General features: G+C 48.6%; 11 protein-coding genes and 1 non-coding gene across 14 annotated transcripts; 6 read left to right on the top strand and 6 right to left on the bottom strand.

Annotated features, from left to right (window-relative positions):
• Positions 1-154: 154 nt before the first annotated feature.
• Positions 155-2,597, top strand: FVEG_03997 (hypothetical protein; the record flags this gene model as incomplete). Its single annotated transcript, XM_018891680.1, has 5 exons — positions 155-314; positions 358-469; positions 519-1,281; positions 1,325-1,347; positions 1,394-2,597. The coding sequence occupies 5 exons, from the start codon at positions 155-157 to the stop codon at positions 2,595-2,597; spliced, it is 2,262 nt and encodes a 753-aa protein (XP_018748236.1).
• Positions 2,584-3,907, bottom strand: FVEG_03998 (hypothetical protein). Its single transcript, XM_018891681.1, has 3 exons — positions 3,777-3,907; positions 3,597-3,721; positions 2,584-3,546 (listed from the first exon to the last, which is right to left on the bottom strand). Exons 1-3 carry the CDS (start codon positions 3,801-3,803, stop codon positions 2,676-2,678), a joined length of 1,023 nt encoding a protein of 340 aa, XP_018748237.1. The 5' UTR covers positions 3,804-3,907; the 3' UTR covers positions 2,584-2,675.
• A 66-nt stretch (positions 3,908-3,973) lies between these two features.
• Positions 3,974-5,012, top strand: FVEG_03999 (hypothetical protein). The gene is made up of 3 exons (XM_018891682.1): positions 3,974-4,141; positions 4,198-4,601; positions 4,662-5,012. The coding sequence occupies exons 1-3, from the start codon at positions 4,063-4,065 to the stop codon at positions 4,809-4,811; spliced, it is 633 nt and encodes a 210-aa protein (XP_018748238.1). The 5' UTR covers positions 3,974-4,062; the 3' UTR covers positions 4,812-5,012.
• Positions 5,013-5,051: 39 nt separating this feature from the next.
• Positions 5,052-7,697, top strand: FVEG_04000 (hypothetical protein). The gene has a single exon (XM_018891683.1). It carries the CDS (start codon positions 5,071-5,073, stop codon positions 7,513-7,515), a length of 2,445 nt encoding a protein of 814 aa, XP_018748239.1. The 5' UTR covers positions 5,052-5,070; the 3' UTR covers positions 7,516-7,697.
• Positions 7,698-7,786: 89 nt separating this feature from the next.
• FVEG_15379 lies at positions 7,787-7,869 on the top strand. Its single transcript has one exon. It is a non-coding gene; the product is annotated as a tRNA-Lys (tRNA).
• A 621-nt stretch (positions 7,870-8,490) lies between these two features.
• FVEG_04001 (uroporphyrin-III C-methyltransferase/precorrin-2 dehydrogenase/sirohydrochlorin ferrochelatase) lies at positions 8,491-10,723 on the top strand. Its single transcript, XM_018891684.1, has 2 exons — positions 8,491-8,926; positions 8,976-10,723. The coding sequence occupies exons 1-2, from the start codon at positions 8,617-8,619 to the stop codon at positions 10,391-10,393; spliced, it is 1,728 nt and encodes a 575-aa protein (XP_018748240.1). The 5' UTR covers positions 8,491-8,616; the 3' UTR covers positions 10,394-10,723.
• A 173-nt stretch (positions 10,724-10,896) lies between these two features.
• FVEG_15380 (hypothetical protein) lies at positions 10,897-11,409 on the bottom strand (the record flags this gene model as incomplete). The annotated part of the gene is made up of 1 exon (XM_018904505.1): positions 10,897-11,409. One exon carries the CDS (start codon positions 11,407-11,409, stop codon positions 10,897-10,899), a length of 513 nt encoding a protein of 170 aa, XP_018748241.1.
• Positions 11,410-11,654: 245 nt separating this feature from the next.
• Positions 11,655-12,486, bottom strand: FVEG_15381 (hypothetical protein; the record flags this gene model as incomplete). The annotated part of the gene is made up of 4 exons (XM_018904506.1): positions 11,655-11,757; positions 11,818-11,915; positions 11,966-12,241; positions 12,340-12,486. 4 exons carry the CDS (start codon positions 12,484-12,486, stop codon positions 11,655-11,657), a joined length of 624 nt encoding a protein of 207 aa, XP_018748242.1.
• A 277-nt stretch (positions 12,487-12,763) lies between these two features.
• On the bottom strand, positions 12,764-13,664 carry FVEG_15382 (hypothetical protein; the record flags this gene model as incomplete). The annotated part of the gene is made up of 2 exons (XM_018904507.1): positions 12,764-13,539; positions 13,613-13,664. The coding sequence occupies 2 exons, from the start codon at positions 13,662-13,664 to the stop codon at positions 12,764-12,766; spliced, it is 828 nt and encodes a 275-aa protein (XP_018748243.1).
• Positions 13,665-13,765: 101 nt separating this feature from the next.
• On the bottom strand, positions 13,766-14,098 carry FVEG_04002 (hypothetical protein; the record flags this gene model as incomplete). Its single annotated transcript, XM_018891685.1, has 1 exon — positions 13,766-14,098. One exon carries the CDS (start codon positions 14,096-14,098, stop codon positions 13,766-13,768), a length of 333 nt encoding a protein of 110 aa, XP_018748244.1.
• Positions 14,099-14,729: 631 nt separating this feature from the next.
• FVEG_04004 (phosphoribosylaminoimidazole-succinocarboxamide synthase) lies at positions 14,730-18,032 on the bottom strand. The gene is made up of 2 exons (XM_018891689.1): positions 17,401-18,032; positions 14,730-17,285 (listed from the first exon to the last, which is right to left on the bottom strand). Exons 1-2 carry the CDS (start codon positions 17,745-17,747, stop codon positions 16,715-16,717), a joined length of 918 nt encoding a protein of 305 aa, XP_018748245.1. The 5' UTR covers positions 17,748-18,032; the 3' UTR covers positions 14,730-16,714.
• Positions 14,734-17,338, top strand: FVEG_04003 (hypothetical protein). 3 transcript variants are annotated; one of them, XM_018891688.1, is made up of 6 exons: positions 14,734-14,919; positions 14,984-15,176; positions 15,223-15,264; positions 15,322-15,724; positions 15,774-16,431; positions 16,485-17,338. In XM_018891688.1, exons 2-6 carry the CDS (start codon positions 15,012-15,014, stop codon positions 16,504-16,506), a joined length of 1,290 nt encoding a protein of 429 aa, XP_018748248.1. In that variant the 5' UTR covers positions 14,734-14,919; positions 14,984-15,011; the 3' UTR covers positions 16,507-17,338. The 3 variants fall into 3 exon arrangements, with proteins under 3 accessions (XP_018748248.1, XP_018748247.1, XP_018748246.1); XM_018891687.1 differs by having other exon boundaries at positions 14,969-15,176; XM_018891686.1 differs by having other exon boundaries at positions 14,734-15,176.
• Positions 18,033-23,217: the final 5,185 nt, after the last annotated feature.

Genomic DNA, 23,217 nt, shown 5'->3' with positions numbered 1-23,217 from the left:
AACTTCTTCCCGATCAAATACCTATCTTCAGGGACCTACCAACAACTTCTTGACCTTTTTCTTTCGGCTCTAGTTTTCTTGATCAACTCACACGTTTTCGACTTGGGCTACCTATAGGTATATTCACGCTCGCGCTCTTGCCAGGTTCTTCATTATGAAGTTCCTCCTCCTTTTGCTATTCACCCTTTTGGGCAGTGCTGATGCGAGGTACTGGCTCGAGGACATCGAGCACCGTGGGAGTGCTCCCTATTATCCTGACAAGCTTTACCCTGTGTTCCGCAACGTGAAAGACTTTGGTGCTGTTGGCGATGGAGGTTCGTACTTCACCCGGACTTAGTTTCATAGCTAACAAAACAGTTGCCGACGACACGGCCGCTATAAATGCGGCAATTAGTGAAGGTGTTCGCTGTATTCCTGGTGTGTGCAAAGGAAGCACTATTTCACCCGCGACTGTCTATATCCCAGCTGGGTGCGTGACCAAAACAACATCGCGAATTCAGTATTGCTGACAGAGAAAGAACGTATCTCATCAGCAACTCCGTCATTGATTTGTACTATACGCAAATCATTGGTGACCCCACAAACCGACCTGTCATCAAAGCTTCCGCCTCCTTTTCTAAGCAAAGCTTTGGCTTAATCGACGGAAACCCCTATCTGTCTACTGGTTCCCTCGCATGGAACTCGACAAACGTCTTTTTTCGCCAAATTCGTAATCTGGTTTTGGATACAACTGCCCTTCCCCCAGACTTTCCTGCTGTGGGTATACACTGGCCATCATCTCAAGCGACAGCTATCACCAACTGTGTGTTCCAATTGTCGACCGTTCCTGGAAATCAACACACAGGTCTCCTTATCGAAGAAGGATCAGGGGGGCTTCTCAATGATCTTTACTTCTTTGGCGGGGGAAATGCCACAGTTTTGGGTAATCAGCAGTTTACAGCACGTAACCTCTGGTTCTCCAATGCCGACGTCGCGATATGGATGACCTGGGACTGGGGGTGGACTTTCAAGAGTACTGTGTTTAAGAACTGTCGAGTGGGCATCAAGATGGATGATTCATCGTTCGGTGTTGGCTCTATCACGATCCTTGACGGTTGGTTCGAGAATGTTGATGTGGCTATCGCTACGACACGCAACAGCTCACAGAGTATTAGCAGCGCAGCTTCTGTGGCGATGGAAAACGTCAAATTTCAGAATGTGAAACACGTTCTCATGGGCCCTGAAGGTACTGATCTAGCACGTTCTGCTATAGCACCAGTAGACAGCGTTGTTTTCCTGATGGTAGGCCACCTCGCGGAACTGTGAGCATTGCTGATAGACCCAGGGGCACTACGCGAACATGGAGGGGTACATTCGATGCGACAGCCCTTTATCCGCTTCCTTTCACTCGGAGTCAAAATCTCCTTGATCGCAATATCTACTATGAGCGATCAAAGCCTCAGTATGAGCAGATTCCAGCCAGTTACTTCATATCAGCAAAAGCAAATGGCGCATACGGTGACGCATCACATGATGATACTCAGGCACTCAATACCTTGTTTCAGTACACGGCAGCAAAAGGGCTCATCGCATATCTCGACGCAGGATACTACATGGTTTCAAATACTGTACACATCCCACCGAATGCCAGAATTGTAGGTGAAGCCTTGGCATCGATCATCATGGGGACAGGGCCCAATTTTGGGGACGTGAGCAAACCTCGACCTGTCGTCCAAGTTGGTCTCCCTGGTGATGTTGGCCAGATAGAGTGGTCAGATACAATAGTATCAACTCGTGGTCCAACAGCAGGTGCCATCCTAATTCAGTATAATTTGTTCGCTCCTGAAACCCCATCAGGCATGTGGGATGTACACACTCGAATTGGAGGTTTTGCTGGGACCTATCTTCAAGTTCCAGACTGCCCTGCTATCAAAGGGACAAACACTGTTAATCCGAGATGTCTGGCAGCTTACATGAGCTTCCACGTAACGGCTTTCGCTGGGGGTCTATTCACAGAAAATTGCTGGTTTTGGGTCGCAGATCACGATCTTGAGGATCAAAAATACCAACGTGTTTCTATCTTTGCAGGAAGAGGAGTTCTTGTAGAGGCACAGAGAGGCCGCATCTGGCTCAGTGCGTCTGGTTCAGAACACCATGTTCTGTATCAATACCAGCTCTCCAACACCAGAGACGTTTACATTGGCCACGCACAGACAGAGCAGGCCTACTTTCAACCCATGCCCGTGGCTCAATACCCGTTCCCTCTTGCGCCAGCACTGAACGATCCAAACTTTCAGCAAGACTGCCAGAACGACCCTGATCCAGGATGCAATATGGGATGGGGCATGAGAATTCTCAACTCCAGCAACGTTGCCGTGTATGGGGCAGGGTTTTATTCATTTTTCACGAACTACAACGATACCTGTGCTAGCAACAAGTCTCCAGGATACTGCCAAGCGAGAACTTTGAGCATTCAGGGCATGAGTCCTGGAACGAGGTTTCTAGGATTGACTACAGTGGGCACCCGGATCATGGTGCATCGAGATGGGATGGATTTGGCTCCGGCTAGTGACAACAACAGCACATTTGCAGACACTTTGGCTTTGTATGTATCATGAGCATTTTGAGATGCCTTTTTGAAGTCCAGAAAATGAAGGGGGAAGCTTAATAAGGGTATCGTTCGCTATACCAGTAAACTAACTAGAATTCCAAATACCTCTCAATGTTGCCAAAGCAATAAACACAGCTTCATCTGTTCTGATATTACGGCATCCTTGACCAGGCAAAACATTTACCCAGTGGTCGAATAACTCCTTGGTCCTGGGACCTTGGATGTCCATACTGCTGAGTTCTTGATCGTTCATTGCTGCAAACTCTAGACCTCGCGGGCCACCAAAGACGATGATGAGATGATTGAAGTTGACTCTCTTAGACGGCGGGAAAACCCTAGAGGCTGGAACACCACGTTCGGAGGTGCCAATACTGACATCGTAACCGTTCTCGTAGGGACTCTCAGTGAAAACATTGGAGAGGGAACTGGCCCTTCTGACATTGTATCCCCAATAGTACCCGCCCTCAGTTCTTGGTGCAGCAGGATGCACGGGTTCAGGATATTGGGTCTCATCCTCTGAAAACTTGAGTGTTATCCGTGTCTTTGGAGGGATCTTGGCCTCAATCTCGACAGGCTCCCCCAGGCCAACTTCAACGAGCGAACCGGAGCCTGTGCTTGTTTCACCAGTGACAACTATTCCTTCCCGATAAGAGATCCAGTCCTTGGGGTTTGGGTGGTGGGGCATGTCGAGAGTGGGCAACATGGCAGTGAGTCGCAGGTTGGGGTGGAGAGGAAAAAGGGCCTTGCGCATAAATGGCGGCGCCTCCAGGTAGGTTAAAATGTGCGTGAGGAAATGGCATGGATCGGTGTCACCTGTGTAACTGCTGGTATCTGTGTGACGAGGGCGGGTCGCGAGAGGAGAATCGTCAAAAACAACCACTTCGTCGACAGAGAAAGCAGCGAGGGCACGAGCAATGCGCGCGGGTTGGTTCATTCGCTGGTCAGAGGAAGCGAGGCTGCGTTTATTAGTTAGTAAGGGGATAGCTAATATTAACAAGATGCATACTCTGAGAGAATACTGCTGGGAATGGCAACGGAGATGGTCCATGGCCGACCACCTTCAATTGGGTCAAATATCGTGGAAGGCCTGCCGGAACCTCCCTCCCGACCGTTATGTTCGGTTTTGCGTTTCTGGTAAAGGTTAATACGTTAATTGGTGTGGACTTGGTGTGCATTTGAGACTAGCCTTGGAATTGCGCTCTGAGTAGGACATCTTGTTCTTAATTGCAAGGACTAATACTACCTGAAAAGTGTAGATCACCTCGAGGTAAAGTTGCGACAACCTAACTCTAGCAAAAAGTTGTGATAGTGGGGCCAAATGTCCGGCAGAATCTCGCCGCCTTGGTCACCGCCTGCCTAACACAGAGCTCTCGAGGCTCGCCTGCGCTTCGTCAGCATCATAGCGAACAGGATGCGACAAATGTGGCCTTTCACGACGAGCAAACAGACTCAACAATAACGAAATCACAACCATGAGCGGCCCCATTAACGTTGCTTCTGAATCTGAATGGAGTAGTCTCCTCTCGGGTACAAATGTGGTGATCGCAGATTGTACGTTTGAACGTTTCGCTAATATCCATGTCATCGCTAACACGACTTCTACTTAGTCTACGCTGACTGGTGTGGTCCCTGCAAGATGATTGCGCCTACATTCGAAGCTCTCGCTAAAGAACACTCACGTCCGAAGAAGGTTGCCTTTGCAAAGGTCAACGTCGATAACCAGTCCGGCATTGCTCGAGCCCAAGGTGTTTCCGCCATGCCGACCTTCAAGATCTTCCACAACGGTACCTGCATCGAGACCATCAAGGGCGCCAACCCTCCCGCTCTCACAGCGGCTATCAATAATGCGGTAAAGCTTGGCGGACCAGCTACTGGCAATGTTTTCAAGACTCCTGGGCGAACGCTCGGTGGCGAGTCACGATCTGCCTCTCTGTCCAAGCAGTGGAACTTGAAAGCCATCTTCGATGCCCTGATTACGTTCTTTGGACTATACTTTGTTTCTTTGTTCACGGTAAGTGACCGACTGGCGGTAGTTTAGTGTGAAATACTGGGGTTGCTAATTAGATGGTAGTTTGACCCGTATAAGTCAGCGGAAGAGAGCCCTTTCAATGTTCATCGTAAACCAGCACCAAGAAGCACTGGTGGTTCGCAGAGCGCTGGTAGTGCCAGAGCTCCTCCGCGTTCGTCCTTCAAGACCTTGGCAGATCTTGGTGGTGATTAAGAGAGACTTCGGGCATGGCGTTTATCGGTAAAGGGCTCTAGAGACATGGGCGTGGTTTTTAATAGTTTCAGGCGAACTTACTACACAGTTCTAGAATCAGTCGACTCGTTTATATGATTTTGAATCTCCATTCTTGGTACTTGGTGACCAGTTAGCTGAAGCGTACAAATAGCATCACGTGACTACGCGCTTCTTCACCTCAAAAAGATGAACTCTTTAAACTTCGACTCCATTACGTCAAATTTGTGTAGTACGGAAAATGCTGTCAGCCAGAAGAATTCGGAATGCTTGTCCGAGGTGTAGTGCTTCTTCATTAACAGTATCTTCACGGTTTTATTCTTCTTCCACTCCTTTACTTCGCCCGCAACGTATTTCGTCCTCCCGTTACTTGCAGCCCAATAAGAAGGCTGCAATTACACAGGCATTTTCGACGTCAAGATGTTTGCGACAAGACACACAAACAACGGGACAGGCGTCGCCGGAGGAAATTGAGCAAATTGTACGAGACGCTAAGCAGAGATTTCGAGATACTTTACCAAAAGGATATCTTAATGACGAAGAATATGCGGTTTACGAACGGCTATACGGTGCACCGTTGCGTGAGACGAGACCTGAAGATGTCGGTATCCCAGAACATGCAGACATGGGACCACAGTCCCCACGACCAGATAACGAAGGCATTCTATTGAGGGAACTTGAGGGTGGCGAATTTGAGGAGGTCACTTACGAAATTCCTCTGAATGAGGGTGTCGAAGACATCATCGAACCAACTCCGGAACCTGACTTGGAGGACCGCGCAGTCGACCAAACTGTGCCAGGCTATGTGGATCTAGTTGCCAGAAGCCAGCGAGAATATGATGCACTACAGAAGCTTTCAGAGGACTTCAAGGTCGCGCAGCAGAAGCAACAAGAGGCCGAAGATGAGGCAGCGGCCCAGGAAGAGTTGGAAACGGAGCAACAGGAGGAAGATACGAAAGCGACATGGCCTGAGGAGTATGAGCCTGGTGAGCGACCCTCTGGTGAGGAGGCACGATTTCACCCTTTGACTCTGGAGGGTCGCTTCTGGGGAAGCCCCATTGAGATCCTCTTGCCAAAGGACGAAATGATCATGCCGATTCGTGATCTTCTACAGCGAACTCACATCGATCACGTCAAGAGTGCCGCTGAAACTGCGTTTGGTGGTCCAGGTCTTCCTCTGTCTCCTGCGACACCTGAGGCTAAGAGAAATGGAAATATGTTTGGTGTTGGCCTTCCAGCAGATCAGCGACATATGACTGAGATTGAAGGTGATGCTTTTCTGGCAGGCTTCATGCCGCCAGCCTATGCTTCAATAATGGCTACCCTCAAAGAAGTTCGCAAGCGAGTCGGAAGCGAGTGGCTTCAGTCTAAGCTTAAAGATGGCAGTGGTGTAAGCGTTCTCGATGCAGGATCTGGAGGCGCAGGCTTGATTGCCTGGGACGAGCTTGTGCGGGCAGAATGGGATCTACTGAAGGAAAAGGGTGAAGTTAAGGGAGACGACCCCCCAGGCAAGCGGACAGTCATTATTGGCTCTGATCGTTTACGACACCGTACCAAGACTTTCCTGGAAAATACTACTTTCCTTCCTCGGCTTCCCGACTACGAGCACTCGGGAGAGATGAAAGGTGAGCATCTAGATGCGGGTAGCAAGCCCCAACCCCGCAAGAGTTACGATGTTATTATCGCCTCTCATCTCTTTCTGAAGGAGGAACAGGACCACTACCGACAGGCAGTCCTTAACAAACTCTGGTCTTTACTGAACAAAGATGGCGGTGTTCTGATTGTCCTAGAGAAGGCTCATCCTCGAGGATTTGAGGCTGTCGCTCATGTTCGAGATACCGTTCTTCGGCAGTTCCTTTTGCCTCAATCCGGAGAGCCAGAGCTCGATAGTGAAGGGTTCAACCCTGCGTACGAACGCGAAAAGGAGCTTGGATATGTTGTTGCCCCTTGTACTAACCAGGGACTGTGCCCGATGTATCAGACACCTGGCAAGAGCAAAGGCCGCAAGGATTACTGCCACTTCAGTCAGAGATTTGTCCGTCCTGCGTTCTATTCTCGAATGCTTGGAAACAGCACGAGGAATCAGGGCGAAGTCGAGTTTAGCTATGTTGCCTTCAGACGTGGTGTCGCTAAGGAGCGGTCTATAAGTGGCAAAGAAGCCGCAAACCGAGCCTTCGAAGGATACGAAGACTCTGACGAAAAGCCCGATATGCAGAGCCTGCCGCGATCTATCATGCCTCCCTTGAAGAAGAAGGGACACGTGACCCTTGACTTCTGCACTCCGGAAGGCAAGCTTGAGAGATGGACCGTCACCAAGAGCCAGAGCAAACTCGCATACCACGATGCTCGCAAGTCACGATGGGGCGACCTTTGGGCTCTCGGAGCCAAGACGCGTGTTCCACGTAACGCTCGTGTTGGCAAGGGACCCGACGACGGTGGTAAACGAGCCGGCCAAGGCAAGAAGCCCAGAAAGGTCGAGATTGTCATGGGACCTGGCGGAATCAGTGCCAACGAGAAGAACGCCCCTCGTGAGCGCCGTGGAAAGAACAAGATGGACAAGAAGAGCCGCCTTATCAAGGAGATTCTCGAGGCGGAGGAAGAGGAAGAGAGAATAATCGCCAAGCAGATGGATGAAGAAGTAGAGGCTGAACTGCAAAACGACTCTGCCAGGAGAGGTCGATCATAGTGGATGTATTATATGTAAAATAGATGTACCAACACTGGTTCGGGGCCATGTAGTCATGATGAGAATGGATATTGGGCATGATGATAGATCTCAACACCAAAACAACAAAATAATGACACGATTTTATGCAATACACTTTTAGAAGCCTTCGACACACTTGACAGCCGTGAAGCACTTTCCAACGTTATTCTGAATATTTTCCCAGTCGCTCGGCTTGCTCGTCAACTTCTTGTATGCCATTCCAGGGTTCAACTTCAACAATAAGAGCCACGCCCGGTTAGCTCAATCGGTAGAGCGTGAGACTCTTAGGAGTACGCGATCTCAAGGTTGCGGGTTCGACCCCCGCATCGGGCTGTTCCTATAAATTCGATTGCGAGCGTTTGCGAGGCTTTCTTTTTTTGTGTTTTTGTGTCCTGTGATGGCAATGTTGCGGTGCCTAGAGTTGTTTCTGGAGTGAGTCTTTACAATGATGTATTGAGAAGTACCAGACCATCTTTTTGTCTAAGTACTCCTGACGAATGACAAGTTATGATCCAATTGGCCTTGCTACTCCTTCATCATGACATGGATTCAACTGCTAATACATTGGCGAAGTCCATATCATGGCGATTCTGTTATAACGTGTTTATATCGGATAGTTTTCTTGAAATTTGCATCTCCGCCCAAGAGCCAAGACCACGGAATTGCATCCTCTGCATTAGATCATCTTGACCTTATCGCCCAAAATAACGTGCTTTATCGCAATTCTGACATCTCCGGTTGCGGCCCGCGGAAGTCGGCGATTGCGTTATCAAGGGTGTCTTTGGTGCCCGCCGACAGCCCGATTGGAGAGATGGCGTGAGTTTGAGCCAATGACACGAGCCTGATTTGGAGTCTTTGGAGGGGGAGGGGCAATTGGGTAACTTTTTTTTCCATCTGCTCATGAGGGAAAGAGCAGGGGTTCAGGGTCTAGTCTCATTCAGTTCATGAGAGACAGAGAGAGAGAGAGCTCTTTTATAAGCCGGCCGAGTCTCGCAGTCGCGATATTTTGGTGCGCTTCTGTTTAGGTGAAATGTTTCTCCCTTTATTTTCTGTATAAGCAGATCAGGTTCTCTATTCAAAATGACATCAACAATACCATCTTCGCTTCTCGCAGCTCTCAACTGCAGAGGCAATACTCATCTCGTTATCGGTACGAACCCGCTCGCTGCGACTCGATGTACGCAGTCTCTAAGCTCTGGCGCAAAACCAATCCTTATTGCCCCCGAAGGCTCTGAGCTTCACTATGCTCTACAAAGGAAGATCGACGATGGCAGTGTCCAATGGCACAAGAAGCAATTCGAAGACGCCGATTTGCTGAGTCTCGGGCGCGAGGAAGTGGATGGTGTAGTCGATGCTGTCTTTGTCACTTCAGGACCACGAGACCCTCAAAGTATGTCTTATACGAATACTACAAAAATGGTTGTTAACAATTACCACAGGTCTTCATATTTCTGCCCTTTGTAAACGAAATCGCATTCCCGTAAACGTCGTTGACGCTCCTCAACTCTGCACATTCTCCCTCCTCTCGACACACACCGATGGCCCGCTCCAAATCGGCGTCACTACAAATGGTCGTGGCTGTAAGCTAGCCTCGAGAATTCGTCGTGATATTGCCGCTTCTCTCCCCGTCAACCTCGGTGCTGCCTGCACACGCCTCGGAGACATCCGCCACCGCATCCATGATGAAGATTCTCTGGGCGCTCAAGACGACCCCGCCTCTCTCGATGATTCATATGATCAAAACGCCCAATTCAACCGCTTAATTACTGAAGAGGATGCAAAGAATCGAAGGGTGCGCTGGTTGAGTCAAGTCTGTGAATACTGGCCCCTCAAGCGTCTCGCTACTATTACCGACAACGATGTTGAGATGGTTCTAAAGTCATATCCCGGGAACGGTCCCGATATCAAGCGTGATCCTCATACACCAGAGAAGCGTGTTGGCACCATTATCTTGGCCGGTAGTGGACCTGGTCACCCTGATCTCCTCACCCAGGCCACCCATAAAGCTATCAAGACCGCTGATCTTATTCTCGCTGATAAGCTGGTGCCTTCTGGTGTCCTTGACCTTATCCCCCGCCGCACTCCTGTTCAGATTGCTCGCAAGTTCCCCGGCAACGCAGATCGCGCTCAAGAAGAACTTCTTGAAATGGCTCTCGCCGGTGTTCAACAAGGCAAGACAGTCTTGCGCCTCAAGCAGGGTGATCCATATGTATATGGCCGTGGTGGTGAAGAGGTTGCCTACTTCCGTCAACACGGCTTTGGAGACAGAGTATCGGTTCTGCCAGGTGTGACAAGTGCTCTTAGTGCTCCTCTTTTTGCTGCAATTCCTCCTACACAACGTGATGTTGCTGATCAGATCCTGATATGCACTGGCACGGGCAAGAAGGGCAAGGCTCCGTCACCACCAGAGTTCGTGCCCAGCCGTACTGTGGTCTTCCTCATGGCCCTTCACCGAATCAACGGGCTCATTCGTGAGCTGACCACTCACATCGAGCTCGAGCCTCTTGCCCCGGCTAATGAAGAGGCTGCTTCGGCGCAGCCCCCTCCTCCACCAAAGCCTACTCAAGTCTCGCCCGCAACAGGCGAGAGCAAGCGAGTACTCTGGCCCCGCAACACTCCATGCGCCGTCATTGAGCGTGCCAGTTGTCCAGACCAGCGGGTTATTAGAACTACACTCGAGCATGTTGCTGAGGCTATTGAGACAGAGGGCAGCCGGCCTCCAGGTCTCTTGGTTGTTGGACGATCTTGCGAGACTCTGTTCACCCCTGAAAAGGGTCGAGCTTGGGTTGTCGAGGAAGGATTTCGAGGTATCGAGATAGAAGATTTCACCGTCGGCCTTGAGGCCTTGCAAGCATGATTCATGATATCCTATATGATTTGGTTTGGAGTTTACGCGGGCATGGTAAGGGTTGCATAGCTGGAGTTGGGTAGATCTGGATGTTATTTCTACATAGACTCATATCAACAATGATCATTACTATCCAACCTTTATTCACTCTGCACGCGGGCGCTTCGTATAGACACCTAGCGGTGCATCGCCGTCCTCCACTAACGGTCTCTTGCTTGCTAAAACTTTACGCAAGCCTTCCTGTCCAGGCTTTCCCAATAGGACAGGCTCTTGATACTTCTCGTTACCTAAAAGACCTTTCAAGTAGTCACCTCTCAACCCAGAGAGCTTGCTCCCCACTTCTCCAAAGGCCTTTTGCCAGCCACGCAATTCCTTGTCGAAATTGCTGCCTAGCTTTGTGACCATCAGCTGGACTTTTGAACCAGCCTCCATTACCTTGAGTGAGTAGATTGGATCTTTTAGATGATGCTGAAGGTGAGTAGGTGCGTACGCTTGATTGGGTATTCCCATTTTTACTGTTCAAGATCTCCAAGAAAAACATCAAACAATTGGTTAGTCTTTGCACTCTGTTTTGGTCCAGGTCCAACAGGAGGACTGTTTGTGAGCTCACCCTGCCAGTTCGTCTGGCCGAGAATTGATCGGACGATGGAGTGCCTCTCGCAGCGCGGTTTCCACGAAACCCTGCACTGCTGGAATTGGAGGCGCCTTGTTTGCCTCCAGAATCTTGAGGGGAAGTTCAAGAAACTCGCCAAACATACCATAGTTGCCCCTGGGAGCCAAAACTCCTTGTTGTCATTGAGTGTTTTGCAGCTCTGCTCCAGTATACGCAAAGCTCCATGCCCTGCAGAACTGAGATAGGCTGCTTTCAGCTCCCCGATGAGCTGGGAGCCTTGATGCCACGAGGTCTTAGACAGATAAGATCTGACTTCCTTCACTGCGAAGCACAGCTGTTGTCCACCATGCACAAGGGCGGACTTGTAGGGCTCGGGGAATTTCTTGTACAAAAGACCTCTCTGAGATAACATGAACGACAGAAGATTCTTCAAAAGGGATCTTTCAGCTCTAAGTACAATTTTTCGAAGAAAACTCGGAGTGTTGGTGATTTGCTATTCTTACGTCACGCAACATCCATGACCAACTTACGTTCGAAGTATCTATTCTTCTTCATCCCTGTGCTTTGTGAGGGTCTGGGAAATGAAATGGAATTGGTCGTGGTTCCATGAAGTCTGAGATTGTATCTTTTCTTCGCACGTGGGATCTGCCCAGGCCTTTAAAGTCTCCAATAGGGGTGTACCACCCCGATGACATGAAAGACAGCACAAAAGGAATCAAATTTGTCAGCTGAAACATTGTCTTGGATAAGCTCTTGGAACCTATTGTGCTTATGTCAATATCGCAAATTCCGTGGCAAAGGGACAACGAGTTCGACTTACCAATGATTCCAATCGATCGCTTGTTCTTTGCCATCGAAGTGCTTTCTCAGATGATCATCCAGCCCTCGGCTAATGTCCACTCCGTGCGATCGGAAATTCTGCCTGAAGCATTTCAGAGAAATTTGCATGTTCTCGAGCTCCAAAGCACATTCGAGATGAGGCCTGAGACACCATCATTGGGGATGACAAGAGTTCCGATCATGTCTTGTTCCTTTTCTGGATCACTATGGGTTTGGAAGAACGACCCAGGTTCGTAGAGGAGAAGCCTGTGAGGATCGGCTCGTAGTTCGAGCACACCGAGTCCTTTGGCCGTATCGCGCAGTATCCTTGAGCTGAAGTCTTCGAACCAGTTCTTGTTCACGAGACTGAATTCGAGGCATCGAGCTCCCATGTATTGGGTACCGTAGTGTCGACAACTATCCTGCTGCGGTGTTCAGATGGCACCGGTTGGCAAATGCTCTTTATTGCCCGTGCATCATCCTCGTCTAGTGGTAGGTGGATAGGACGGTCCCCTCCGATTACAAGACCTGGATTCGCATATTCACTATAGAAGGTACCAGTTTCACCGGTAGATCGGATTGAGTCGGGCGTACGTGACAGCGCTTGTTTACTCTCGGCATATTCGTCAACTGAGTAACTTTCAGATCCCTCATCGAAAGAGTCGGACATAGTGTGGTCTAACCCGCCAGCTCGAGGAGGCTTGGGCTCTTTGTTGACTTTGTGGTAATATTTTGAAGGCGCAAAGAGTCGGGTTGTCTTGTCAAGAAACTGATGGACAGGCAAGATTTGGAATGCCTGCCTGTTGGAGATGGCTGTTGCACTTATCCTTGTAGAGCGTTGAATTAACAGTTGCTTTAAGGCACGGATGAATGCAGTGACCCTCCTTCTTGTTGATAAGATCAAACGTAGCAAACGAGCAATAACAAGAAACTGTTTATTCGCAGTGCTAAAAATTGCCCGCTTCTGTTTGGCTTGCTGTTTGGCCTTCTCTTTGATTGTGCGGCAAACCCTGGTCTATGCCGCCCATCTCGGAGGTGCAAAGTCGTTGACCAGGCTGCGATTCGTCCTCAGTGGGTGGCCTTCTCACTTCAGGTGAATTCAGTGGCGGTCCGTATGGACTTACTCCCGCCAGCAAGATGATCTCATGGTATCGTTGCTCACCAAGTGCATTCCTCATGAAGTCACCCCGGAGAGGTTGAAGAACTCTCTTTAAGCCATTGTAGTTGAAAACCCAGCTTCGTAAGTCAGGTTCAGCCTGGGCCTCTATCTTGGTCACTTTGAGTTTCTCACACGTGCCGGTTGTCTGATCCAATATCCTTAAGGCTTGGAGCGACTTTTGTTCCCCAATAGCGTGCTCGATATGCAACCTTCGAGTTTTTGGTGCGTTGAACTCCCAGACAGTCTCCTGAGGCAAAGTCAGGAATCGATCCAGTTCAGCACAATCCTCACAGAACCCACAACCTCGCTCCCGGAAAACCAATCCGCCGCCAGGCTGAGATTGCCTGGGCAAGTCAAGGCGGATGATTTTGCGCACAAGAAGCTCAAGAGTATCCAACAAAGCTGGTGCTTTCCTCGATAGGCCATCTGCGGCTAAACGAATGAGGGGGGTGATCAAGCAGTAGATGACGCTGAATGGATCTTTGACAAGAATCCACCTCGCTTTCTCTGCTACAAACAGAGAGGACGTGTCTTCAATTACCTTAGAAGCTTCTACAAATGCTCCTATAGCATGGCTCTCAGTGATGAGCTGAACAAAAGGCCGCAGATCAGATCGTGTCTTGGAGTCTCGACCAACCAAGCTTCTTCCGCAGGCTCAAGCCCAAGGGGTGAGAAGTTGAGTTCACCATCGCTGTGATTTATAATGCTTTTGAACATTCCCTTTGCATATTTAGAATGAGGTTCATTTCTGAACTGGTAAATATGGAATAGAAGTTGAATCAAAAGTGCGCTATGGCTCTCGCAAGTCGAATTGCGCATGGTCAAGCTCCCAGACGTTCTGGGCCTTGTTGTCAATACCCTGAACCGAGTGGCTCAGCTCTTTGATGATATCGGTATAGTGATCTGTTAGAGGTAGCGGTATTATTTGCTGCCCTCCAATCTTGAGACCTGGGTTGACGAACTCCTGGTAGCTTTTGAAGGATACAAGTTTAGGTTCTGCCTGGATGGCATTCACGGACGCGAACAGCTTCTTCTTCCATTCACTTTCTTCGATCTCAGGCGCGTCGTCGTCGTCGTCGTCGTCGTCGCCACTAATTTCGATGACGTGTTGTGGTTGTAACATCCCGAAGGTATGTTGGGGTATAAAGTGTCATGTCATGTGAAGTCGTGGAAGACGAGATGAGATGAATGAAAGTTAGTTAGAGTTTGGCTACACGACAAAAGTGGCACGCGTCTCATAGCTAAGCGCGACACGCGAAAGAACTGGACATGGGATGCTGGCCAACACGAGCATTCAAGCGAGATATGGTAATTTCACTAACTATTGGCATTTAATTCAGATGACATTCATTAGTTTTTGTGATGGATTCTTTACCACTCCAAAGAGACTAGAGCTCTATATCAGTCAGTACCTAGGAGGCCCAGTGTTGCCGTCTTGCGGCGAGCGGTTGATAGCCCGGCGGCCCGGTCCGTTACACCCGACGTCAGCCAAACAGGCAAGGAATCCAGAATCTAACTAATTTAAATGACAAAGAGACTCGGGCCAATTTAGGATAGACTTGTTAGATCCTTAGATTGCCTTCTTAAGCATTTTCAGCACCTCCGTTCAGGTTTAGAAGTTTCCTTGGTCCTTAGGGCGTTCTCAATGCCCAGTCCATCAACTATCCCTTCCGGTAGTAACAATGCGAGCTCACTCAAAAGAACTTGAACCGCGTGTACATATGATCATAGACCAGTTTTGCTTAATTACCTGCCCATCAAGGTTCTTCGTCAATATCGCGTCTATTTATTAGAAGTACGTATATAATATCTTGGCTGGCAACGCCAGCGGGGACATACAAGATACATCCTTATCTCACACCCAAAATCTCACTTCGTGTATCAATCGACGACCTCCCATCATTAACCGAATTTCTAATTGTATAATATCAAAGGCCAGTAAGAGTCAGTTTGAGCAAGTATTGCAGATCTCCTTAGACAGCTGACTCATCAGCCCCGCTATTACAAGACCATATCTCTCAAGTGATGTCTTCACCATGCTGATCAACCTCGATTTCTCCGATGCAAATATGGGTTTCCTATCACAACGAGCCACAGAGGCAGTTGGCGGACTGGACCTTCCATGGAGATTCGCACCGAGAGGGGACTATGATGCAGATCATAACCCAAATGGTTTGATATCATTTGGCACAGCTGAACATGTACGAGGGCCTTTTGACCAGCGCTTCAGAATGCTGACCATACTAGGCTTTGGTGACGGAGGATTTGAAGGAGTTCACAGACAAGAATGTATGAGCGCGTTCGCCAGTCCTGAAAACCAGATCAGCTTATAACTGACACGCATAGGTCGTCATCTCCCATGAGGATTTCCTCTATCGAGGTAGCCATGCAGGGGGTTCTCGCTTCCCCAAAGCACTAGCGGCCCATCTCAATGAATACCTTCAACCTTATAGCCCTGTAACTCCTCATATGATTCGGTGCGTTGGTGCTGCTACCGCAATGCATGATATTCTCGCATGGGGAATTGCAGACCCTGGTGATGGTGTCCTGGCTAGCAGGCCTGTATATGGCCGATTCGAGCTTGATTTCGGCAACATGTCTCAAGTCAGAGTCGTATACTCCAACAATACGATAGAAGAAGCGTTTCAAGATGACATTGTCGAAAAGTTCGAGGAAGCGTTGTTGCGCTCTCGAAAGGCCGGCGTCAATGTCAAGATGGTGCTAATCGTTAATCCCCATAACCCTCTTGGTAAGAAGGTATTTGTACTTTTCTCGCCCGAAGACCTAATAATTTCCAGGACGCTGTTATCATAAATCAACGCTCATCAGTATAATGCAATTCTGTCAAAAGCATAGACTGCATCTTCTGAGCGATGAGATATACGCCTGCTCCGTCTTCGATACAGACGAGCCCGCAGCCCCCTTTGCCTCGATACTTTCAATCAATCCGACTGATCTTATAGATCCGGAACTTCTTCATGTCACCTATGGTCTAAGCAAAGACTTTGGTGCAGCTGGTCTTCGGCTTGGTGCCATAATCACTCGCAGCCAACCTGTCCTCCGGGCTATCGAAGCGGCCATGCGATTCAATAACCCCTCTGGAGCCAGCTTAGCTATCGGAAGTGCCATGCTTGAGGATCGAGAGTGGTGTCGAGCTTTTATTGACTCTTCACGGCTGAAGCTTGCCAAAGCCCACCGCCATATCACGTCCCAGCTCCGTGACATGGGTATCAAGTACTTACCCGGCAGCAACGCAGGGTTCTTTATCTGGGTTGATCTATCCCCGTACCTTCCATCCGACTTCGACGGAGATTCGAATCAAGAATTTGCTCTGGCGAAAAGGTTTCACAAGATGGGTGTGTTTCTGCACCCTTGCGAGGAGCATTCTATCGAGCCGGGATGGTTCCGAATGGTATATTCGCAAGATCCAAGAACTGTTACCGAGGGGCTTCGGAGGTATGTCAATGATTATTGCATTAATGGCCAAGTACCAATGCTAATAATTCTAGAATCCATAAAGCGATTTCTTAGCCTGAATGGCAGTGGAAAAGGATAATCAAACTTATGACGGACAAATTCAAACAAGTGCTGGAAATTTCAAAGATAGAGGTAGAAAACAGCCAGCCATCCTACATAGGAATGTAAGTGGCTGTAGCTTTGATATAGCGCTAGAAATCAAACCTCAGTCATAGTGATGATGATTTGATACCCCATCTTGATACACACTTGTATCTGCCACCTACTGGCTAATAGCATCCTCGAACTTCTTACCAGTCAACATGAGGAAGGCCTCTCGGTAGCGGTCTGCTGTAGCCTGAACGATATCCTGGGGTAGCTCCACGCCCTCCTTGCCCTTGAGTCCTTCCTTAGTGAGCCAGTTGCGAATGAACTGCTTGTCAAAGCTGTCCTGGTCGCGGCCAGGCATGTAGCCGGCTGCTGGCCAGAATCGAGAAGAATCAGGGGTCAGAACCTCATCGACGAGGTAGATGTTTCCTTCCCCATCCTTGGCAAATTCAAACTTGGTGTCAGCCAAGAGAATGCCTCGCTCTTCGGCATACTTGGCGGCCTCCTCGTATATCTTGAGGGAAAGTTCCTTAACCCGGTCTGCAGTCTCACGATCGCCAACCTCTTTCCAAGCGTCATCAGGGTGGATGTTCTCGTCGTGTTCTCCAGCATCAGCCTTGGTGCTTGGAGTCCAGATAGGCTGCTTGAACTTTTGGGCTTCTTCCATACCAGGCTCGACGGTGATGCCATGGACGGTTCCCTTCTGCTTGTACTCCTTGAAAGCTGAACCTGTCAGGTAACCTCGTCTATTGACTGTTAGTGCTTAAATGTCCCTATAGAGCACGAAACCGAAGACCTATTTCATATTCAAGGGGGGGCGGGGGGTCGCGTGGTACTTTTGCATTGAGAAAGGGGACGTACACAATTGATTCGATCTTGATGACAGAAAGCTTCTTCACGACCATCGAACGGTTCCTGATGGTCTTTGCTTCTTCAGGAGTGATGCCCTCGGGAATATCGAGACTGATGAAATGGGTGCGGAGACCGGGAATGCGCTCTGTCAAAACTTGGAACCAATGGGCCGAGACGAGTGTCAAGATCTTGCCCTTGTCAGGGATTGGGTTCTTCAGAACAGCATCGTATGCAGAGACACGATCGGAGGCAACAAAGAGAAGGGTGTTCTTGTCTGGCAGCTCGAATAGGTCGCGCACTTTGCCCGAAGCAATCTTTTGAAAGCTTGGGAGCGAGATTTCCGTCAAAGCAGACATTGTGACTGAATTCTGTCGATTCGAGTTGATCAAGTTTGACTTATCGGAATAAAGTCAATTGGTGAGTGACCAGGGTTAGTCACGGTTGTGATGATACCTGAAGGGAAGAAGTTGATGATGAGGTGATGAAAGTGTGAGGAGAAAAATTTAGCCTGTGACTTGGATACATCTTGGAAAGCTTCTCCACTGAGTCATAGAGGTATATGCCAGTGCGATTTCGCCATTGTAGACAGCTGACCAAAGTTTTTGATGGGGAAGCAGACTTTCCACCTGTGACGCATTCCTCCTCATAAAATAACTGAACAAGAACCGATCGCACTTACTGACAGGGGCAACAAGGACGAGTCGCGTACAGTGTTTCACAGTATGAAATATCACTTTCGGCACGGTCTCACGAGACTCCACTCCCATGATGTTATTGGCTACGGCTTGCTTTCATCCAGACGTCAATATCATTCAGTAAAATACCTAGAGTGAGTCTTTTGAATGAACAGATGTGATTTGGAGGATTTTCTTTTGCCAGGGTGGAGTATCTGTGTCCTTCTTCGTCTTTTCCTCATATCAGGTCGAGTTCCTCTCGTGGATCACCGTACCTGTGTTGAACTGTATGGCAACTTTCATACAGTTGGCGACGAGTTGCGCGAGTATGAAGGCAAATGGAGCAAAGTTAGACTTCAAAGTGGTAGCCAGCAAGTGCATTTTATCCAAATTATAAATCACAGATCTCATTACCAAGAGTGTTCACAAAACAAAATGGCATTCCACTTCTCCTTCGTCTCTGGTAGCATACGTAGGTAGGTAGTCAAAGGGAGGAGGGAATATTGGAGATCCGATGCTAAACTTGGGCTGTAGGATATTCCTGTATGATTGTAAAAGCTTAAACACGACCTCATTGTAAAGCTGTGCGAGATATTTCAGCATTCTAGGTCAAACGCCTGTTATATAAGACGGGCCACATGGTCTACCATTTGTTCGGGTACTCATAGTCAAAGAACATATGCCTTACGAGACGAATTTCTTTCATTCGACTTCTTGAACTTTTAAGTAACAGCCAATAATCTCAACACACCATTGGCTTCCGCAAAATCCACCACCCATCTCCTGACTGCTCCCTACCTAACTCAAAGATATGTTAAACTCAGTTTCCGTCTCCCTGGTAAAGCAAGAGAAATATCCATTTCCGTGCCTAAATAAGAATACCGATTTCCTCAGACATTTAAGACAGAGACTTTCTATCATAATATTAAGACATGCATTCACTTACAGGCGGATGAGCGTTAACCTAACAGAATGCTGTTAGAGTCACATACCCAATAGAATTAACTTAGTCGTGCCTCCCGAGATACAAAGTTGAGAACTACCGATCTATCACATAACATTCCAGCCTGAATTAGAGCTTATTGATGTACTGACGGCCTCCTAGGAGCTTTACCTGCTGCCTCAGCATCGCCACTTGACTAACTTCCCCATCCCTGCCACAGTAATGCGCCTAAACCCGAGAACAGGAATAATAAATTAGGCATCAATTAGGATTCTGGTGTCTCGGAAGCATGTGAAAAGGAGGAAGGGCTCTGCAGAGTTTGGTTCTCAGTTTTGAAACAATGAAGATACCACCTCGATAAACTTGATATCTCATAAACGTCGTAATACTAAAGCTCATGCTCTCTCCAGCCCTAGCTATTAACAAACGGACCGATAAACTAGTAACACGTCAATATTAATGCTTCCGGTCTGGCTCGTGCGCCAGAAGCTTTCCAGTTGATCTCTTACCTGAATGGGAACTCATCTTCAGCCCTGGTCTAGGCATATAAGAGAGTACAAGTATATGGGCATTGAGCCATGTTCTAGGCTGTTTATAACCCGACATGTCAAAGCCATCATGGTAAGGACCTTATCACAGATACCACTTTAACATTGTTGTCTTTTCATGTGGCAGACTCCTTCATGAACTCGGCATCTGTCTAATACCCCAACTGACCTCACCCGAATATTCCTAATAAGAACGGTTGTCTTCTCAGTGCAGGGGATACCGAACCACTTTTTAAGCTTTGAGAGGAGTAAGCGATGAATCCTTCGTTTTCTTGCCAGGTCTGTATAATAAGAATTTAGATGTATCATATTTCAAGAGTTGTATGAAACCTTAGAGCCTGACGATGAGTTCCGTGCTAGCTACGACTACGCGAAGAGAAACAAAGGGATTGTATGGCCAGCTTACGAAGTCGCAAAAGACCAAACCCACCCCGAAAAACATATTCTTGCCATTCGGCATTTACATACCTGGTAATTAGGTAGCTTTGGACATTTACGAAAGTACGTGTATTGACCGTGCAGCCTATGGCTACGGATTTAGTATCAACATTGACTAACAGGCAACTCAGATGGCACTGATTTCTGATGACAGCCGCTAGGCAAAATGGTGTCTCTAGAACTGTTCTCCGCGCTCATTCCCTTGTAAACGATTTCCGGGGTGAGCTAATCCGAATCTTGCTGTAATATCAGATCGAATGATTCCTCCATTGTTCATTGATATCGGTTCATTCGGCTCGCCCCAGCTTCAGGTGTCCTAGTACTAATGCAGGAGCACCAAATTATACGTGCCAGTGTCTGGGAATTGAAAGCTGATGGCATCTTGGTTGACCACGCTTCCCATGCTTGATCGTATGTCATCAAATCAACGAAGGCCAAATAATCAAACACCCCACACTGGCTTATATTTCAGGACCTGTCCGATCAAAGTGGACCAAAGCGAGCCCTCTTAGCATTGTATGTTGTAAATATCACAGCTTTGACTTCGGATAAAACTATCGGCACTTCTTATCCCGCCTATACTTGATTCGAACCATTTTTACAAAGGGTCGACTATACCCCTGGCGCCGAGTGTTCGGCATGTTCTTCGCCCGGCCAGATCCCGCGGCCGATGCCCATCATGTTTCGAGTCCGGTAGTTGATGGGAACCAGGATTCAACTAGGGGGTATCCGTAGTCCCGGCTTTAATGGGAGATATAACGCCTGGTGTGGCCCACGCTTGTGAGGATCCGCTGTTCCGTCAAGAAATCAGTTCCAGCCACTCATGGCAAGATTGGATTATGCTCGCGAAGTTTGGCGGGGACCGGATGATTTGGTGGACAGAATGAAATCTTGTGAAGGCTTCACCTCTTACCCTTTTTGTGGTTACAAGACTAACTTAGTTATCTTAGCGCAAGGCTTAAGCTCAGCCGATGATAGGTCGATGTCAGCATGAATGGATCGGTGTCTTGATCAAATGCCCATCATTGATGTATCGCAATCGCAAATCGTGGATTCGATTACCGCAAATCTTGGCAAGAAGTTGTGTGGCAATCCTGGTGTGTTTGGAAATTATCGACAGAGAGGATCAGCGATCAACCAATAAAGAATGTAAAGCGATACTACACTCGCCTCGGCTTGTCTCGAGATTCAGTTGGTAGGTGAGTGACTGTGAGCCCCTCGGACCATGTCAAGGAAGTCAACCAGAGAATAGACATCTTTACTGTGCTTAAGGCTCCAGGATGAGCTTCATGGAAGTATGATTGGCTGCTGCGTATCAAGCTACGTGCCATTCACCTATAGTAGGCAAGATTCCAACAGTAAAGCGCGTGGGGGGGTTGGAAAATAGAAACGATTGATGAGGTTCGCGGCGGATGATACGCACTACGCTAGTCCAATACAATGTCTTGAGCAATGTTGGGTTTTCATCCCTTCTCTTGGCTTCTGTACCTAGTGTCTAGGCTTGATATTGATTTACGTCAAAGCATATCCCAAGGTTCACAGATAGCGAGTGAATTGCCCAAAACTCAAGCCATGGTCATGGTCTAAGTATCATCCTAGTAGAACCTCCCTGACCCTTGCATTGCCGTTCCTTGACCAATCACAGCCGATCCATTCGTCTCGTAACTGCTTCGAGGTCTCTTAGGTGCTGTTGCAGAAGCAAGCAAGCAAGCAAGAATGTCTCCTCTTCACCCATTCTCAACATGCAGGTATTTCTTATGTAGAAGGTGAGGCCCCTACCAGTCAGGCACCCGTATCACTCCCCAGGGCCTCGCCTCATTGCCGTCTTCGTTCTCTACTGTCATCCCTAATATTTCGAGTTTTGCGCTGCTGGTCTTTCTCTGGATATTTGATCATCGGGTTCGCGTGGCCAAGCAACGCTAACATAGAAACATCACGCAGAGTTCCAGACGTTCCCACGCAGTCCGTCTTGGCCATTTTCGTTGTGATGCCCGCACGTTGAGGTCGCTCTAAGCCTCCATCTTGTCTTGTTTTTGGTCTCCTCGACCCAGCTTGTACTGAGCAGCCCTCAAGGAGGAGCTGACTGAACTACAAACTACATATAAAGCCACGACACAAGTGCCACGGAGCTGGCGCCAACTACTAAACTGCAGATCAACGCTTCCTTGCCGATCAGCTGCGCGCGGTCAATCTGATCGGGCAGTTTAATAACCTTTTAACACCCTCAACTTATGAGCCATCGCCTCACCTGATCTGCCTATTCTATCTTTCGGTCTCCACAGGTATACTCCGTACTCTGTGCCTTATTATCTTCCCCTCTTCTGCTCATAAGCGCTTGCGCTTGTGCTTCCACGGATGCAGCGTATTCCTGCCTAAGCGACCTATCAATACTGCTTTGAAAGGTGGAAGTGAAGCACACCGATTCGTGCTGACCTGTTGCGACGCATTGCTTTTTGTTGGCTGGACGGCGTCACGTACCTGGCCTATGGGCCTGGGCTGTCTTCACCCTGCAGCCGATCTCCCGCTCCCGTTCCCTCTGTCTACTAAGGTAATCGTTCTCGATTCTAGCAAGTTCGTCGGCATCAAATTCAGTCTAATATAGTACACAAGGCACAAGGGTTCAGTCTCACCAGGATATGGGCCACGATTGGAACGCAACGACGTCGGCATCATCATCAGCATCACCCATTGAGGTTTAGAGTACAGTACATTTTGTCATTCGATTGTCATTTTGTACCCTTGCCTGTTGCGGCACCAGAATCTACACCAGCACCAGCACCAGCACCAGCACCAGCACCAGCACCAGCACCAGCACCAGCACCAGCACCAGCACCAGCACCAGCACCAGCACCAGCACCAGCACCAGCACCAGCACCAGCACCAGCACCAGCACCAGCACCAGCACCAGCACCAAGTTCCGGCGCATACCTTGTTATTTACTGGAGCTTCAGTGACTGCCATCGTTCATTCATACCTTACTACTTGCAGGAGTCGAAACATGGAGTCCTCCGTCCCGGTCGTGAGACGCCGAGCTCCAATTGCTTGTAGCCGGTAGGCAAGCCTGTATCATGTCTTTTTGCGCATTCGTTTGCTGACCCTTCGCCACAGATGCCGGGTAATGAGAAGTAAATGTGTCCACAATCGTAGCCATCCTTTCTGTAAGACCTGCTTAGATGCAGGGCTAATGGATGGCTTCCAATATCATATCTCCGGACTATATCTG

This window comes from Fusarium verticillioides, chromosome 2 (genome assembly GCF_000149555.1).
Source record: "Fusarium verticillioides 7600 chromosome 2, whole genome shotgun sequence".
NCBI classification, from domain to species: Eukaryota; Fungi; Ascomycota; class Sordariomycetes; order Hypocreales; family Nectriaceae; genus Fusarium; species Fusarium verticillioides.
The sequence above is the reverse complement of the archived record's forward strand: the minus strand, read 5'-3'. Positions and strand labels throughout refer to the sequence as shown.

What these genes read in the sequence shown, in the direction of transcription:
- FVEG_03998 (XM_018891681.1), bottom strand. Translation starts at nt 3,803, where the DNA reads ATGTCCTACTCAGAGCGCAATTCCAAG. An exon ending in ACTCAGAGCGCAATTCCAAG is followed by an intron (nt 3,722 to 3,776) that starts GCTAGTCTCAAA and finishes AACCTTTACCAG; the next exon opens with AAACGCAAAACCGAACATAA. An exon ending in CCCAGCAGTATTCTCTCAGA is followed by an intron (nt 3,547 to 3,596) that starts GTATGCATCTTG and finishes TAATAAACGCAG; the next exon opens with CCTCGCTTCCTCTGACCAGC.
- FVEG_03999 (XM_018891682.1), top strand. Translation starts at nt 4,063, where the DNA reads ATGAGCGGCCCCATTAACGTTGCTTCTGAATCTGAATGGAGTAGTCTC. An exon ending in AAATGTGGTGATCGCAGATT is followed by an intron (nt 4,142 to 4,197) that starts GTACGTTTGAAC and finishes ACTTCTACTTAG; the next exon opens with TCTACGCTGACTGGTGTGGT. An exon ending in ACTTTGTTTCTTTGTTCACG is followed by an intron (nt 4,602 to 4,661) that starts GTAAGTGACCGA and finishes ATTAGATGGTAG; the next exon opens with TTTGACCCGTATAAGTCAGC.
- FVEG_04000 (XM_018891683.1), top strand. Translation starts at nt 5,071, where the DNA reads ATGCTGTCAGCCAGAAGAATTCGGAATGCTTGTCCGAGGTGTAGTGCT.
- FVEG_04001 (XM_018891684.1), top strand. Translation starts at nt 8,617, where the DNA reads ATGACATCAACAATACCATCTTCGCTTCTCGCAGCTCTCAACTGCAGA. An exon ending in AGGACCACGAGACCCTCAAA is followed by an intron (nt 8,927 to 8,975) that starts GTATGTCTTATA and finishes CAATTACCACAG; the next exon opens with GTCTTCATATTTCTGCCCTT.
- FVEG_04003 (XM_018891688.1), top strand. Translation starts at nt 15,012, where the DNA reads ATGCTGATCAACCTCGATTTCTCCGATGCAAATATGGGTTTCCTATCA. An exon ending in CATTTGGCACAGCTGAACAT is followed by an intron (nt 15,177 to 15,222) that starts GTACGAGGGCCT and finishes TGACCATACTAG; the next exon opens with GCTTTGGTGACGGAGGATTT. An exon ending in GTTACCGAGGGGCTTCGGAG is followed by an intron (nt 16,432 to 16,484) that starts GTATGTCAATGA and finishes TAATAATTCTAG; the next exon opens with AATCCATAAAGCGATTTCTT.
- FVEG_04004 (XM_018891689.1), bottom strand. Translation starts at nt 17,747, where the DNA reads ATGTCTGCTTTGACGGAAATCTCGCTCCCAAGCTTTCAAAAGATTGCT. An exon ending in ATCAAGATCGAATCAATTGT is followed by an intron (nt 17,286 to 17,400) that starts GTACGTCCCCTT and finishes AACAGTCAATAG; the next exon opens with ACGAGGTTACCTGACAGGTT.